Raw genomic sequence first — 18,803 nt, forward strand, 5'->3', positions numbered from 1 at the left:
ATTACTGCTGGTAGTAAGCAGTACTACCAGTAGAGCTGATGTGTCTCTATGGACGCGGGCCTTCATTATTTTATTTTTTTTTTTTACCAATTTTTTTTATACATTTTCGAGCAAACGGAATTAGCAGCAGCTACGTTTGGCTACATACGGACCATTAGTAGAATTACTATGAGAGAGTAATGGTTAATGTGATTGGATGTTAATTATTTGACGAGGCTACCTGTGTTTGACATTGTGGTGTTGTTTTGCTGAACACTAGATGGTTGAATTTTATTTTTGGCAGTGAAACGAGGATACTCAGGCGAGGGGAACTCGCCCAAATCTATAGCCCCATTTGTAAAAGTTCAATGGAATGTTTGAAAATGTGAAGTATTATTTTAATTTTAAAAAATGTGAATCACATTTTTATTTGGCGTACCCCAGTTTGAAATACCTGTCCTAGAGAATGTCGTGACTCATTAATCTGAATACTCTTGTTTATTTTATCAGCTATGTTTAATTGTTTACTTGGTTTTAAATGAATCATGTAACAATTAAACTCATTAGGAATTTTGGGAACAATGAAGTTGTTTAACGAGTTACCATCTCCCGACTTAAACTCTAAAGATCTACAGATATCTCTTCTATGAATATGTCCCTTATTAAACATTAGTCTGACTTTCTGGCACCTTTTGATCCCCACCAAGGAGAGAGTCATGAGGAGGATAGATCAAACTCCAAATGACATGTGTAACACACAATCACAGGCTCCAGTTACACTGCCTCAGGTGTACAAACACGCCTGTCCATTACTGTAAACCTTGTAACTGCTACTCACTGGAGCACTGCATTTTCAGTGACATTTTACTGTAACTAATCTGATGTAGTTACATCTTTGAATTAGATTATCTTTGAGTACGAAACCCATTTTCCCAAGTATTCCTGGCCTCTCATCATATGTTCTTAAAGAAAAGGGCATATGCTCCAGATATTGTATTTCTTTATCAATGTCTACCCATTGTGTCACGGGGGCTGCCAGTATGACCTTTTTGCTGGCTGCCAGTAAGGACCTTCAACAGGTCTCATATCTTTTGGTCTTGCCCCGCAATTGAAACTTAGTATTATGCAAGTTCTCAGGTATTTCATCCAAATACAAAGAAATTAATGTCAAAACCCATTATTATAGTAAGTTTCAATTGCAGGGCAGATCTGCCCAGTTATTTCAGTGTTATGTTCCTCCTCCCGTTTATGTTTAATATAGTTTGTAGAGTGTTTCTTTGAGGATAGAATACTCCGGTAAAGATTAGATTTTTTTTTTTTTTAAATAAAACAAATAAATAATTATATTCCAAGTTATGCGTTAGTGAATACTTGGATGAATTTCTGAGATGCCCAAGTGTCAATCACTTTTATTTATTTAAAATAGTCGAAGGTGCTTCCCAAGTGGCACAGCGGTCTAAGGCACTGGATCGCAGTGTTGCTGTGTCACAACTGGCTGTGACTGCGAGTCCCATAGGGCGGCGCACAATTGGCCCAGCGTCGTCCGGGTTAGGGGAGGGTTTGGCCCAGCGTCGTCCGGTTTATGGGAGGGTTTGGCCACAAGGGCCCTTACTTGGCTCATCGCTCTCTAGTGCCTGCAAGCTGTCTTCGGGCCGTCAGGTGAACAATGTTTCCTCCAACACATTGGTGCGGCTGGCTTCCGGGTTAAACGAGCGGTTGTTAAGAGGGCGCATGACTCAACCAGAATTTTACATACACCTTAGCCAAATACATTTAAACTCAGTTTTTCACAATTCCTGACATTTAATCCTAGTGAATATTCCCTGTTTTAGGTCAGTTAGGATCACTACTTTATTTTAAGAATGTGAAATTCCAGAATAATAGTAGAGGGAATCATTTATTTCAGCTTTTATTTTTCATCACATTCCCAGTGGGTCAGAAGTTTACATACACTCAATTAGTATTTGGTATCATTGCCTTTAAATTGTTTAACTTGGGTCAAACGTTTCGGATAGCCTTCCACAAGCTTCCCACAATAAGTGGGGTGAATTTTGGCCCATTCCTCCTGACAGAGCTGGTGTAACTGAGTCAGGTGGGTAGGCCTCCTTGCTCGCACACTTTTTCAATTCTGTCCACAAATATTCTGTAAGATTGAGGTCAGGACTTTGTGATGGCCATGGCCACTCCAATACCTTGACTTTGTTGTCCTTAAGCCATTGTGCCACAACTTTGGAAGTATTCTTGGGGTCATTGTCCATTTGGAAGACCCATTTGTGACCACGCTTTAACTTCCTGACTGATGTCTTGAGATGTTTTAATATATCCACATAATTTTCCTTCCTCGTGATGCCATCTATTTTGTGAAGTGCACCAGTCCCTCCTGCAGCAAAGCACCCCCACAACATGAAGCTGCCACCCCCGTGCCTCACTGTTGGGATGGTATTCTTCGGCTTGCAAGCCTCCCCATTTTTCCTTCAAACATAATGATTGTCATTATGGACAAACAGTTCTGTTTTTGTGTCATCAGAGCAGAGGACATTTCTCCAAAAAGTACCATCTTTGTTCCCATGTGCAGTTGCGAACTGTAGTCTGGCTTTTTTTATGGTGGTTTTGGAGCAGTGGCTTCGTTGCTGAGCGGCCTTTCAGGTAATGTCGATATAGGACTCGTTTTACTGTGGATAAAGATACTTCCAGCATCTTCACAAGGGCCTTGTGCTGTTATTCTGGGATTAATTAGCACTTTTCGCACCAAAGTACGTTCATCTCTAGGAGACAGAAAGCATCTCCTTCCTGAGCGGTATGGCGGCTGTGTGGTCCCATGGTGTTTATACTTGCACACTATTGTTTGTACAGATGAACATGGTACCTTCTGGTGTTTGGCAATTGCTACCAAGGATGAACCAGACTTGTGGAGGTCTTGGCTGATTTTCTTTTGATTTTCCCATGATGTCAAACAAAGAGGCACTGAGTTTGAAGGTAGGCCTTGAAATACATCCACAGGTACACCTCCAATTGACACACTAATTGACATTTATCAGAAGCTTCTAAAGCCATGACATAATTTTCTGGAATTTTCCAAGCTGTTTAAAGGCACAGTCAACTTAGTGTATGTATGTAAACTTGCCAGAACAATAGTTTGTTAACAAGAAATTTGTGGAGTGGTTGAAAACGAGTTTTAATGACTCCAACCTAAGTGTATGTAAACCTCCGACTTCAACTGTATATACTGGGTCTTGTGTACGTCAGTCTAGGTACACTTGAACCTGGGGTCTTTAAGGAATAAAAGAACATCATGAGGATACATGCATATCTTATGTTCACTACCGCTTACTGTTACTCCCTACGAAGACTACTGTGTGCACTTAATCATGACAATGTGTCATCACTGTGTTATGGGCCTTGTAGACTACTGTATTCGCCTGCTACTTGGTAACAGCTATTTTTGAATGCGTGATCATGGAATGTTGTCTCACATTCCTTATTTGAATGCAGTTATTTGAAGTCTGCTCTGGATAAGTAAATGTAATATATTTTGATGGCTGCCCATGGGTCCTGGTTAAAAGTAGTGCACTATTGTAGAGAGAATAGAGTACCATTTTGCACACAGCCAATGTCTTTTGTGTATGTGTTCTAGGAGGTACACGCGTTTCTTTGGTACCAAGGCGGACGCGGCTCCCTCTCTCAGCCACCACGCGCTGACACACTACAGACTGTGGGAGAGGAGTATCGAGGAGTGGCAGAGACCCATACTGCAGGACAGGTACCTACCTACCTTCAAAGTATTCACCTCTTGACTGTTTCCACATTTTGTTGTTACAGCCTGAATTTAAAATGTGTTAAATTGAGATTGTGTCACCTGCCTACATACAATACCCCATAATGTCAAAGTGTAATTATGTTTAGGAAATGTTTTTGATTGCGAATTTCAAACAGATTAAACTACGAAGACCAGAGAGGATTTCCAGTACCTTGCAAAGAAGGGCACCTATTGGTAGATGGGTCAAAAAAAGAAGCAGACATTGAATATCTCTTTGAGAATGATGTTATTAATTACACTTTGGATGGTGTATTAAAACACCCAGTGACTCTAAAATTACAGGCGTCCTTCCAAACTCAGTTGCTGGAGAGGAAGGAAACCGCTCAGGGATTTGAACATGTGGCCGGCCAATGGTGACTTTAAAACAGTTAGTTTAATGGCTGTGATAGGAGAACTGAGGATGGACCAGAAACATTGTAGTTACTCTACAATACTAGCCTTAATGACAAGTGAATAGAAGGAAGCCTGTACAGAATACAAATATTCCAAAACATGCATTCAGTTTGCACTAAGGCACTAAATTAAAACAGCAAAACATTTGGCAAAGAAATTAACTTTGTCCTGAACACAAAGCATTATATTTGAGGCAAATCCAACACATCCCTGAGAACCGCTCTTCATATTTTCAAGCATTGTGGTGGCTGCATCATGTTATGCTTGTCATCGGCAAGGACAATTGCGCTTATGGGGGGCAAATAGAGCTAAGCACAGGCAAAATCCTAGAGGAAAACCTGGTTGTCTGCTTTCACTGGGAGACAAATTCACCTTTTAGCAGGTCAATAACCTCAAACACAAGGCCAACCATAAATTGGAGTTGCTGACCAAGACGACATTGAATGTTCGAGTGGCCTAGTTACCGTTTGGACTTAAATCGGCTTGAAAATGGCTGTCTAGCAATGATTAAGAACCAACTTGATAGAGCTTGAAGAATTAAAAAAATAATGTGCAAAATTGTATAATCCAGGTGTGCAAAGCACTTTGAGACTTACCCAGAAAGACTCACAGCTGTAATCACTACCAAAGGTGATTCTACCATGTTTTGACTCTGAGAATTTATGTAAATGAGAGATTTTTTTTATATTTCATTTGCAGTAAATTGGCTAATATTTCATGTTTTCACTTTGTTCATGTGTATATGGTGAGATTTAAAAAAAAATGTTTTAATCCAATTTGAATTCAGGCTGTAACTCAAGAAAATGTGGAATAAGTCAAGGGTGTATGAATACTTTCTGAAGGAACTGTACATTTTCTGAAGACCTTGTAATACATGTTCAATTACAAACGTATAGCTTTCTTCACATGTTCAACTTGTAAAAACACACATTCATTGTTCATGTGAGAAGTCGCAACATCTGCAATGGTAGTCAACTATCTGTCTGTGTGGTAGCTCTCTCCCGTCCTGGTACAAATCGGCTCTGTTCAACGAGCTATACTTCGTGGTGGATGGGGGGACGGTGTGGACGGAGTTGCCTGAGGACAGCGATGTCAGTGGGGGGCTGCGGAGTGAAGACGGGGGGCTACCCGCCCAGCCTGCCATCATCAAGGAGTACGGACGCTTTGCCTACTTAGAGGGTAAGGGGTAATAATTTAACTGACAGTAATAGTGTATGTGTGTTACTGCTGGTGAAGTTGTGGGTTTTGGGCCAAATTTTAAAGTCCCCCTCCAGCTAGTTTGTTAACTTTTCCTGTTGAGAAATTATATACAAAGGAATAAATACAGTATTGTGTACACACACACATGCACTTAAGGTGTTTGAGCAAAAGTATTTTTTTAGACAACTGAAGTTAAAGCAGTTGGCTCTCTGCATCCCCCTGCATGTTTGTGAGAATCATTGAGCCTCACAGTGGACGTGTCATAAAACCGGTCAAACATGGAAATGGTTCCAATCTGTTTTTTTTTTCACCATTCATTTTATCAATTGTGGATTTTTAGAAATAGGGTCTGTGTTTTCCTGTAGGCTTACCCTGGCGTGACATTTTTATAACAGTGTAGATCTATCTCTCTTGGACAAGGAGACTTATCAAAATATTTATCTCTATTTACTCTGATTCTAAAAATCCTAATTAATATAAAAGTAGACAGAGTGAAAGACTACAAATCCCTGCAAGTTCCTGGACATCTCTAGCTGACACTTCTGCCATCATCTAGCTAGCTACTAGCAACTGTCGTGCCTTGGGCTATGCCGGATTAAGTGATATGACATGCTATTCTATAAAATCCTTTCTATGTAATTAATATTACCTGAATGAGCTAATCATGTAAATGCAATTAACTAGAAAGTCGGTGCACCAAAAAATAATATTTATAGAGCTGTTATCTTCCGAATAAACTCTTAATGACCTAGTAATATTTTACATCAATAGCAACCGTCACCTTATTTCAGTCTCATCTGAAAGTTGTAAATGATTTATCTTCGCAAACCCTGGCTAACAAGTTGAATCAGCAATACAAAATTGGGTTTAATCATTTATTTACTAAATACCTAACTAATTACATATACACAGAATGAATCATACCTTGATTACAAATGATATCATAAAGGAAAACTTCCCTAGCGGACGGAACAGATATGACAGCTGGTTACACAAAAGAAAAGGGGGCTGGGTTTGAGTGAAAGAGCCGGAAGACTGAAGAACGAAGGGAGAAGCAATGTGTCTATCGTAAATACAGAATCTTATGCATTCTAAATTACCTTATGAAAACACATCTCATTTGGAAGCTAAAATTACATTTGATCTTTTCACCAATAACTTTATATTCAAACATTTAAATTAAACAACAATTCTATGTGAATCTGATAACTACAATGTGCAGACTTTCCACTGTAGAGTTTGTCATCCTGTCATTGATGAGAATGTCTCAGATGACAACCAAACTGACATCATATTCATTAAGTACCACCGCATATGTTCAACTGGTCAGATATATATTCTAGTTAATTTTCCCCCCACCTTCTGATGTTCCCAGAATCTCTATGTTAACCAAGGGATTTTCAAATGTCACATCAGTTGGGTAGAGAGAGGAAAAAGGGGGAGAGGTATTTATGACTGTCATAAACCTACCCCCAGGCCAACGTCATGACACTACCTGGATCCAAAACGAAATATATATTGAAAAAAATGATATTTACTGTTCCAAAATGTATTTAACTAATATTTGTTGTATTTATGCATTTGGTCTAGTCATGTACAGAATACTATCCTAGTAGCAATCAGATATTTATAATGTGCCATGAATACTAGGCTAGTATTTTGCAAAGAAGTCAGCTAGCTAGCTAGCTAGCTAGCAAGCAAGATGATATTACCAATATATACTTATTTTAGCAGGTCATCTTCTCCATCAACTGGTAGAAGTCTATTTTAACCACTTATTTCTGCCAACTACACTGAACAAAAAAATAAATGCAACATGCAACAATTTCAAAGATTTTACTGGGTTACAGTTCATATAAGGAAATCAGTCAATTGAAATAAATAAATTTCACACTAAACTATGGATTTCACATGACTGGGCATACATATGTGCATTTGTTGGTCACAGATACCTAAATTGATTTATTTTTAAAGTAGGAGTTTTTTGCACATTTTTGAGAAATAAGCTTTTTGTGCATATGGAACATTTCTGGGATCTCTTTTATTTCAGCTCATGAAACATGGGACCAACACTACATATTGCATTTTATACTTTTGTTCAGTATATATGAACAAGGTGAACTCTACTTCAATACATAATGTCCGAATGCACTGCTCTATTAAAGCAATTCAGAACTAACTCGTTGACATGTTCTGTTGCAGATTCAAAGACTAGATTAATTCTTTGCAGAATATATTTATCATGAATGACTAAGCATGTTTATTTGACAAGAATGCACCTAGTCACCCATCAACACCTGAACTCCAGTGATTACATTGTTACGAAGAAGTCAAAATAGATAACAATGCATACATATATACCTTTTAATACATGTAAACATCTGACTTTCAATGAAAGATTTAAATGATTCTTTTTTTTTTTATCAATGCCACAAATCTGGGACATTGATGAGCACTACATTCACAATTATTATCAGAAAGTGCACAGATCTTCTGCTTTTCCACTTTAGACCAGCAGAAATGGAACAAAATGTAAACGGCATAATGTCATTTTGGTGGGTGAGTTACAAATGGAAAAACTGGTTGTAAGGTAGGTTTTATATAATAATACTTGGTGACCAGAATGATAAACAGACACTGAACAAGGAAGCCATGCCTAAACACAGCTATATCAACACCCTTCTGGTCCGTGTTGCTGCTGTCAACTGTGAGCAGCACATTTACTACTGCATTCAGTTTGAACCCCAGAATAAGCAGGAAGACAGCATTACACCGGTGGGGAAAAAAGGTAGCGAAAACAGTAAAACACTTGAACGTGTTTCTGAGTCTAGATGTCATCAAATCAGGAGAAGAACAAGTGAAGGAAGCAGCAAAGGGGACGTGGGTTTATAAACGAGAAGATGGAGAGGTCCGACTTGTCTGAAGTTGAGGGACCATGGGGACATAAAAGACTGTGTGGAATAGGCGGTAGCTAGAGGGCTGGCCATGGAATAAACATAAAATGGTGTGCTTATTTACTTATTTACCCTTAAAAAAATAAATATATATATATTTTTTACATGATATTTTTTTAGGTAATTGTCACATATCTGGCCCATGCCCTGGGTTCTCAGCGTGGGTCCCCCAAAATCATTTTGTCAGTTGCAGCATTCAAATCGTGGTCATCGTGTCTGAATCACAACATTAAAGACTGAGTGATCACATTGACCATGAGCAATACAACTTAAGTATTGAGGATGGCATTTGGTTGACAACATGGTGGTTTACCCCATGTCTACTGGGTGCGAATGATAGAAGAATCTTACCTAGGCTTTAGGTCCATTTGAGTCTGTGGGGTCACTTAGACTTGCACATCAATCAGTACTGGGACCATTGGAGGCTTGGGATGCTTGCTCTCAAAGTGCTGCTTGAATGTCTTTGAGTCTCGAGTCTGCATCTATAAAGGTCACAATGGAGGAATTAATAATTAATCATCTGTGGCTTCGATTGAATTCAAAGTTGACACAAATGATAAACTCAGCAATATGATGCAACACACTACTACACATATGAAAGACTATTGCACTGGCCTGTGTGGTACAGACTACACACTGAGAGGAACCGAAAGGCACATCCAGTACCAACCAATAATACTCACCCCGATGGGCAGGTGTGGACCAGTGCTGCCTTGGCTGCAGTCTTAGTTCGCAGCTACTCTCTCATTAGCCGCCGCCATGGAATCAGTCAACAACTTCAACTTGAGTGCAGCATGTGTTTATGCAGTATAGTATCAGTATATAAAGTAAATTGTTGACTCGAGGATGCTAATCAGTCCATCTGAGACCTCTCAAAAAGCCAGACTATAATAATACAGTTAGCTAGGGTAGCTACAAGTTTAGTACTTGAAGTAGGCTACCCACACCTCACCCACAGACGCAAACAAACTATCAAGAATGCCTGGCCCTGGCTTCACCATATAAGTTAGCTAGCTAGTTACCTAGCAAGCTAGACTGTTGGTTTATTAAAGGTAAACTAGTTTTTTAGGATTTTCTCAAGTATTTAAATGGCTAGACAAACTGCTAATGTAGTCCTCTATCCAGGCTAATGTTGCTAGATAACAGGCATTTTCAATTAAACATTCCCAAGACCGTTCACTGAATTGTTCATTTAAATAACTTCAGCCAATTTATTAATTAGTCAATATAGTTCATCCAGAGATTCTTACCTTTTGCCTCAATTTTTAAGCAGTCTCATCCAGATAATCATGGCCCTGGTGAGTGACGTAAAGCTTAAGAGACAGGCATTTATAGATCTGTATTATTGCTAATTAGCATTTCATTTTTGGGGGATAAATTCAGTCGGATATATTGAATTGTCACCTTGTCCGAGAGACATTTTATACGGTTATCAAAACGTCACACCAGGGTAAGCCCACATGAAACACAGCTCTTATTTGAAGTGTTTTTAAAATCCACAATGGATCAAATGAATGGTGAGAAAATTATTGGAACCATTTCTGTGTTTGAAGGTTTTATGGGTATTATGACTCATACTGTGGTAGACTACAGAGAACAGCCCAACAAACACACACACACACACACACACACACACACACTTGTGCCATGTAATGTAGATGACTGCACCGCCTCTTAAATTTGACTTTTTTATTTTATTTTTTTAGGCTAATTTTGTAATCAACGAGGTGAGTGAAGGAGGGTCTTTATAAATAGGTAGACTCCAAAATGACACTGTCCTCGTTAGTATAGTGGTCAGTATCCCCCGCCTATGACACGGGCGCTAGGAGACCGGGGTTCAATTCCCCGACTGGGAGGAAACACTTATCTGTTAGAAGACTCATTGTGAAGTACACTTGTCTTTACTCTTCTCTGAAGTGTGTGAGTTCAATCATTTTGAATGTTCTCTTTTCTTCTTATAGGTCAGGAGTACAGGATGTATAACACGTACGACGTGCACTTCTACGCTTCCTTTGCACTTATCATGCTATGGCCCAAACTAGCCCTCAGCCTGCAATATGACATTGGTGAGTAAAGCAGGGTCTGGATGTTATTATGTGTGTGTGTGTGTGTGTGTGTGTGTGTGGTAGCTCGCTCCTGTCCTGGAGCATATGTGTGTGTTCACTATTTATGTATTCTTTTTCAGCTGGCAGTGTTGTTTCGTGTGACCCGACTGAAAGACTCCATCTGATGAGTGGCAGAAATTCTCCTGTGAAGGTTAAGAACGTAGTCCCTCACGACATAGGAGACCCAGGTATAGGGGAAACACACGCATACTGTACCAATATTTACCAACAATTCATAAAGATATGGTGCTTTGAGCCGGATTCATATTCATAAATTGTGATCCTTCGAGACAGATTCATATAAATGATATTATCCCATACAGTGGTTGCTCCACTAAATGTTTTGTGATTATGCTGCGGTACTTAGAGGTCATTTGTGGTTTGGTACGGTACCGTGTCACCACTTCATTGCTCCAGACCAGCGCACGGGGGACTTAAATCACTGATTATGCTTTTGGGTCCTACTGTATCTCTAACTGAAAATGAATGGGGGACATAAACTTAAATAGAAACTGATAATTGTGCACGACTTCAGTATTACTTACTAAAACTGTTACACTAAGGTTTTTGTTATTTTATTTAGCTCTTACTGTAGTACTGTTTCCCACTCCCGAACGGTCATGTTGTACAGCGCCTGAGTGGCGCAACGGTCTAAGACACTGCATTGCTGTGCAAGCTGTGTTGCTACAGATGCTGGTTCAGTGTGACAGGGTGGACCCCTGGGTAGTACAGAGCAACACATTAAGGGGCATTGCACTAATAATGGCTCTGACTAGGGAAACATTCCCGCTGTTCTAGCAGGTACCTCTCTCCCTCTAAAAACAAATAAAAACAGAAATAAATGTTTTGGCCTTTACAAATATTATTTTTGCCTTTATTCAGATTACAATCATATTTTGTTTTATTTGAAAACTAAATAACCTCCCAAATATATATATATATATGTGGCACCTACATAAAGCTGAGTCACTCATTCATCAAAATAAGTACCAACCTTCTTCCTGATAGTCTTTAATAAAGAAATGTTTTGGTTATCCTTTACCAGGACACCATGTACAGTATTATAATATAGCCCATTATGGGCTGTTAGCAGGACAATATACCTTTACCAACACCTCTCTGTATTTTGATACTTTGTGGATGGGGCCTCCCCAGTGGCGCAGCTGTCTAAGTCACCGCAATGCAAAATGCGTTGCTACAGATACCCGTGCCGGCCTCCACCGGGAGACTCATGAAGCGGCTTTTGGGTTTTAATTTAGAATCCTCTATATGTAATTATTGGCGGAGATTCACGTCATATTTTTCGATATGTCGCCTACAGTATATGAGTCTCACTAGTGTTGTGTAATGTGCTGTTAAGTGGTGTAGGTCTTATTTAAAGAGCATGTTGAAGTTCGAAGCAATAGGATTTGAAGCATTAGCCTACAACTATTTTAGCACCGTTTCGTACTGCTCTGAGACGAGCATGGGGACAGGTCTCGATAAATCAATGAGATTTTCATTTTGACTCTGTCTCTTTGGGTATTGGTTAGACTAAAATGATGGTGTAGAAATGTTATCCTCTTAGTGTGTAACCTTTTATTTAACTAGGCAAGTCAGTTAAGAACAAATTCTTTACAAACATAGCCAACTTCTTCCTCCCAGTTGAGGAATTGAACCCCGGTCTCCTGTGTGTCCGCGCACAACACAGGGATTCTTTAGCGAAATAGCCCAGTACTGTGTAGCCTACTCCTGACCGTCACGTTGTACAACGGAAACCGAGGGTTTTTCACTTTTTCTTGGAATATAAACACCATAATATTAATCCCAAACTCTCTAAAAGTAATTGGAAAGGTAGATACACATTTGTGACATTGTGGATACAATAAAGAATTTAAATAAGATACTGTTTTTATTTACAGTAGTGATGGACAGCTGGGGACATTTTGAAAACAGGTTTTCAAACACTTGTAGCCTGGTTATCAGGACAATCGACTCTTTATAGCCTGGCTACAGTAGGTGTGAACATCCCCCCCCCACCTGTAATGTATTCGATGCTTAAGTACGCTGAAGTGTTACATTTCTAACTCAAAACAGTGGTATAGTATTTCTTTATGCTTTTGTTAATAAAATACATTAAAAATGCAGATGGTTATTTAAACTACATTTTAGATGTACTTCCACCCTGCTCCACGACCACGGATAAAACCTTGCTGAGGTGATTATTGTAGTATCCTCTATTTCTTTAGCCAAAATATAGCGAAACACAGCTTAGCCTTTTGTTAATCACCCTGTCATCTCAGATTTTGAAATGATGCTTTACAGCCAAAGCAAGACAAGCATTTGTGTAAGTTTATCGATAGCCTAGCATAGCATTATGTACAGCTAGCAGCAGAAAACTTGGTCACAAATCAATCAAATTAAATTGTTTACCTTTGATTAGCTTCGGATGTTTTCACTCACGAGACTCCCAGTTAGACAGCAAATGTTCATTTTGTTCCATAAAGATTATTTTTATAGCCGAAATACCTCCGTTTGTTCTTCACGTTTGGTTGAGAAATCCAAAACGGCAAAAAATATTCCAAATTAGATCCATAATATCGACAGAAACATGGCAAATGTTTTTTATAATCAATCCTCAAGGTGTTTTTCAAATATCTATTCAATAATATATGAACCGGGACAATTGGTTTTTCAGTAGGAGCGAGTGGAAAAATGACTACCTTTGTGTTTTTTACGCAAGAATCACTCTGAGCCCTCAGCTGGCCACTTACGCAATGTAGTCGTTTACGCTCATTCTTCAACATAAAGGCGTTAAACTATGTCAAAATGCTGTAGACACCTTAGGGAATACGTAGAAAAAGGAATCTCGTTGATATCCCTTTCAATGGCCAGTAGGGGTGCATAGGAACACAACGGTTTCAAAATAAGAGGCACTTCCTGATTGGATTTTCTTCAGGGTTTCGCCTGCAATATCAGTTCTGTTATATTCAATAGACTATTTTGACAGTTTTGGAAACTTTTGAGTTTTCTATCCTAAGCTGTCAATTATATGCATTTTCTAGCATCTTGTCCTGAGAAATAGGCCGTTTACTATGGGAACGTTATTTTCCAAAAATGAAAATAGTGCGCCCTAGTTTCAAGAGGTTAAGAACCATTTCTTATTTACAAGGGCAGCCTATTCCTTCCTCCCAGTCGGGAAATTTAACCCCGGTCTCCCGCATGACACAGGGATTCTTTAGCTAAATAGCCCAGCACTGTAGCTTACTCCTGACTGTCACGCACAGCGCCATATTTTCCATTCCATCCTAATGGAAACCCAGAGGGTTTTTGATTTTCTTGGAATAGAAACACCATAATATTAATAAAATTAACTAAGCAAAATGCCTTATTCAGTCCCATTATGTTCTTGCAATAAAAGGTTTTAAATTCTGTGGTACAGCCACTATTGAAGGCTATCAAATGCTGCTCAAAGATGCCCTCTTGTGGTCAAACTAGCATTAGCAGTACCTGCGTTTGGCACTTAAATAACATGCCATAGAATTCTGAGGCATCACACAAACTGTGCTGCAGTACGTTGCAACTTTTTAAATGGCGTGTGTGTGCGCTGAACCAAAACATAAATGCAGCATACAACAATTTCAAAGTTTTTACAGAGTTAAAGGAAATAAGTCAATTTTTGTAAATAAATTAATTATGCCCTACTCTATGGATTTCACATGACTGGGAATACAGATCTGCATCTGTTGGTCACAGATACCTTTTTTTTAAATGTTGTTGCGTAGATCAGAACCTTAAAGTATCTGGTGTGACCACCATTTGCCTCATGCAGTGCTTCACGTCTCCTTCTCAGAGTCGATCAGGCTGATTATGGTCTATGGAATGTTGTCCCTCTTCAATGACTGCGAAGTTGCTGGATATTGGCGGGAACTGCAACACGCTGTCGTACACGTCGATCCCACACATGCTCAATGGGTGATTTGTCTGAGTTTGCAGGCCATGGAAGAACGGGGACATTTTCAGCTTTCATGCTGAAACATTATGGCCAAGGATGAATGGCACGACAATGAGCCTCAGGATCTCGTCACTGTATATCTGTGCATTCAATTGCCATCGATAAAATGCAATTGTGTTTGTTGTCCATAGCTTATGCCTGCCCATACCATAACCCCACCACCACCATGGGGCACTCTGTTCACAACTTTGACATCATCAAAGTGCTCGCCCACACATCGCCATGCACGTGGTCTGCAGTTGTGAGGCTGGTTGGACGTAGTACCAAATTCTTTAAAACAACGGAGGCAGCTTATGGTAGAGAAATTAACATTCAATTGGGAACAGCTCTGGCAACAGCTCTTGGACATTCCTGCAGTCGGCAAGCCAATTGCACACCCCTCAAAACATGAGACATCTGTGGCTTTGTGTTGTGACAAAACTGCACATTTTAGAGTGGCCTTTTATTTTCACCATCACGAGGTGCACCTGTGTAATGATCATGCTGTTTAATCAGCTTCTTGATATGCCACAGCTGTCAGGTAGATGGATTATCTTGGCAAAGGAGCTCACCAACAGGGTTGTAATGAAATTTGTTTGCAAAACATGAGAGAAATAAGCTTTTTGCGCGTATGAACATTTCTGGGATCTTTTCAGCTCATGAAACATGGGACAAACACTTTACATGTTGAATTTGTTGGTTTAATACTGGCACTGAATTCAGATATGTGCATGTAACTTGGATTTTGAGACGTACATTGAGTTATGACCACAATGAGTTCAGATTTCATGTTATTTAAGAATTTCAGCTTTTGTGATTTGTGTCTTAGTGAATGTGCGTTGTCTTACGTTGAATAACATGTCTGCCTTCTGTACAGAGGTAGCCATCAGATAAGAATGAGCGCATCAGTTGTGTTCTCTAGGGAGATTTATGTATCTTGTGTATTATCTAACCTTTATTTTGGATTTATCTAATATTGTTTTTCTTTCTCACTTATTGTATATGTATGTGAAGCACTTTGAACTGCATGAATACATTTGTGTCAAATCGCCAGTTGGCAACCTATCAATTATGGGATTAATTGACACAAACAAACATTACAATAATTCTCTGTGATAATTTGTATTCCTGTGTTCTGTGCAGTGAGCATCGCATAGAGTATAAAAATCAATACATAATAGTAAATAAGTTTATTCAAACAATTTATTTTTGTCATATCTGCTATATAAATAAAGTTTGATTTTGATCTAGATGACGAGCCGTGGCAGCGTGTCAACGCCTACCTAATCCACGACACGGCTGACTGGAAGGACCTGAACTTGAAGTTTGTCCTGCAGGTCTACAGAGACTTCCACCTGACCCAGGACACACAGTACCTCCAGGACATGTGGCCCATCTGCCAGGTAGGAGGAAGGAGTCTCACAGGATGAGTGCTGATAGGATCGGTTACAATAATAAGGATTGTATTATTTAATCAATGTTATTATATCCCCTTCAGGCCGTGATGGAGTCAGAGATGAAGTTTGATACGGATGGAGACGGTCTGATAGAGAACTCAGGCTATGCCGACCAGACCTACGACGGATGGACCGCAACAGGACCTAGGTGAGAGCTGAGGAAAAGGGAGGGAGTTGGTAAATGACATAACTTGTAACAATACTCATTGTAGTAGAGGTTCCCACTGATGGCGAACAGGAAAAGACTAAGTCCGTTGACGGAGTTGTATTTTTAGCTGCTTTCCTGACGCACCCCAGGGAGGTGAGACTGTGTTCTAAGGTCACATCAAAGAATTCAACTTCCTGTTTTCGACCAGGAATTATACTGCATGTGTGTTTCAATGTGTAAGGCGAGGTCACACTTTGTAATTTTAAAGATTTCCATGTGTTACTTTTTTAGTGTTTGTTTATAGGAATTATAATCTGCTCTCTCCCTCTCTCTCAGTGCGTACTGTGGGGGTCTGTGGCTGGCCTCTGTGTGTGTGATGTGTAAGATGGCCAGGCTGGTGAACAATGAGGCTGCCTTCCAGCGCTTCAGAGACATACTAGACCGGGGGAGCGCCGCCTTCGACAAGCTGCTGTGGAATGGTCAGTACCTTATTTCTGCCTGTAGGGGGCGCACATTCAGTAATGAATAGCGAGTAATGCTGCAATTATTGTTTTGTGTTACACATTCTTCACCAATGTCACACATTTGCTAAGAAGTGTGTTCTTGTGATGTTATATGTTTTTATAGATTTTGAATTTAAGCCACAATTCTGTAGTAAACAACTAGCAACTAAACTTCTGGAATACAAATGACTAATTAATTATATTGTACATGAATCATAGACAACCATACATTTATGGTCATTATACCAGAGTTTTATATGCTTGGGATCTGTGTCAGATATGTTATAGTTAGTATTCTTAATAAATGACTTCAGTCCTCGTTTAGTATAGTGGTCAGTATCCCCGCCTGTCATGCGGGAGCCAGGGAGACCGGGCTTCAATTCCCTGACTGGTTGGGAAAACCGTTTTTGTTTCTGTATTTGAGATAAGCCTCGTAGTAAAAACACCATTCAGAGCCTGGCTTTAATTTAGCTGTATTAATTAAGACTAAAAGCTGACTATGTCTCTGTCTCTTCAGGCCAGTACTACAACTACGACAGTAGTGGGCAGGATCTCTCCAACAGTGTGATGTCAGACCAGTGTGCCGGCCAGTGGTTCCTGCGGGCATCTGGATTGGGAGATGGCCAGTTTCAGGTCAGACACAAAGCCAAGACATAAATAGTAATACTATTGTTGACTACTAAAACCCTAATAAAAAACGATTGACCAAACAAGCGCCACAAACTGGGCAAACAGGAACATTTTGATCCTGATCAGACTGATGTTGCAACCTCCATTGGTCTAGTAATGATTGTACTAGGATTTTTATCAGATTTCTCTTACTGATTGGAATGTGACTTTGTTGCTTACATTATCGCGCATTCCTTTTTTATCTGGCTGTTTACATAAAGTGACAATGCCTTAAAGTGCTTAAAATGACTTATTATTATTATTATTACTGTTAATGACATCCTGACTCAACATAGATTCAATCAGTGTGGTCAGAATGCTAACTACGCAAACAAAACAATGAACTACCTCTCCCCCAGGCCTTTCCTAAGGAGAAGATTTGCAGTGCACTGAAGTCTGTGTTTGACCTGAACGTGATGAGTTTCGCTGGGGGTCAGATGGGTGCGGTCAACGGTATGAGACCGGAGGGGGTACCTGACCACTCCAGTGTCCAGTCAGACGAGGTGTGGATCGGAGTGGTGTACGGACTGGCTGCTATTATGATCCATGAGGTGAGTGAGTGAGAAAGTCAGTATGGGGAGAGGGGAGGGAAGCCTCCTGACCTTTTCAACAAACCTTTTTTTAAGTAACGAGGCTGCAATGAAAACTAATGGGACTGTGTTGACATCAAAGTCTGGTGTGTGAACTATTTAAGCATTGATTGACATGGTAATGGCGCTATAGTATTGGAGAGAAGTTGAAAAAAAAACGGACCCCTCCGACGCTGTACGTTACATTGTGACGTGTCATGGCGTAACGTATAGCACGCATAAAGCAACTAATTCTGTCTTACAGCCTCTCTCCACCCGGTGAAGCACTTCTCTCGCCATTTAAAAACAAGAAGGGGACAGGGTAAGGGGGGGATACCTAGTCATTTTTTGCGTCATCAGTGCAAGCTGTCATGACTCTCAAAAGCCGCTGTTTACTTCTGAAGATCACTTTAGTACCGCCCTAAAAACCCAATTCGACTCAAACCTCCAAATATAGTAGTCTTTATAAAGTCTTTATAATGTTTTATTTACATTTTAGAGGGGATAAGTTTGACAGATCGAGTGAAAAAAGCCGTTTCCCCACACGACATCTCTCCTTCTCACTATCATGCATTAGTTTCGCTTCCCCACCTGCCATTTTTAGAAAGACCCGACGGAGCTCATTGCCTTCTTGAATCATGCAGAGACGGGCATCATGTAGTAGAGGTCGACCGATTATGATTTTTTTTCAACGCCCATGCCGATTATTGGAGGACCAAAAAGCAGATTTATTATTTTTTTTAAATTTTTATATATATATATAGCCTAATCTCGGGAGTTGCTAGGCTTGAAGTCATAAACAGCGCAGTGTTTGAAGCACAGCGAAGAGCTGCTGGCAAATGCAGGAAAGTGCTGTTTGAATGAATGCTTAGGAGCCTGCTGCTGCCTACCACCACTCAGTCAGACTGCTCTATCAAATCATATACTTAATTTTAATATAATAAACACAGAAATACGAGCCTTAGGTCATTAATATGGTCAAATCCAGAAACTATCATTTCAAAAACAAAACGTTTATTCTTTCAGTGAAATACGG

At 39.8% G+C, this 18,803-nt stretch overlaps 1 protein-coding gene across 4 annotated transcripts in view; it reads left to right on the top strand.

Moving 5' to 3' along the window:
* The window catches only part of gba2 (glucosidase, beta (bile acid) 2), a 34,279-nt gene that overhangs the window by 13,325 nt on the left and 2,151 nt on the right, over positions 1-18,803 (top strand). For all 4 annotated transcript variants that reach the window (XM_052497354.1, XM_052497353.1, XM_052497355.1 and 1 more), the window contains 9 exons: positions 3,614-3,739; positions 5,184-5,368; positions 10,305-10,409; positions 10,529-10,636; positions 15,673-15,824; positions 15,920-16,026; positions 16,363-16,505; positions 17,047-17,162; positions 17,558-17,749. In XM_052497354.1, coding sequence (XP_052353314.1) covers positions 3,614-3,739; positions 5,184-5,368; positions 10,305-10,409; positions 10,529-10,636; positions 15,673-15,824; positions 15,920-16,026; positions 16,363-16,505; positions 17,047-17,162; positions 17,558-17,749 — 1,234 coding nt within the window. The remainder of the gene's footprint in view (positions 1-3,613; positions 3,740-5,183; positions 5,369-10,304; positions 10,410-10,528; positions 10,637-15,672; positions 15,825-15,919; positions 16,027-16,362; positions 16,506-17,046; positions 17,163-17,557; positions 17,750-18,803) is intronic.

Source organism: Oncorhynchus keta, chromosome 35 (assembly GCF_023373465.1).
Source record: "Oncorhynchus keta strain PuntledgeMale-10-30-2019 chromosome 35, Oket_V2, whole genome shotgun sequence".
Lineage (NCBI taxonomy): Eukaryota > Metazoa > Chordata > Actinopteri > Salmoniformes > Salmonidae > Oncorhynchus > Oncorhynchus keta.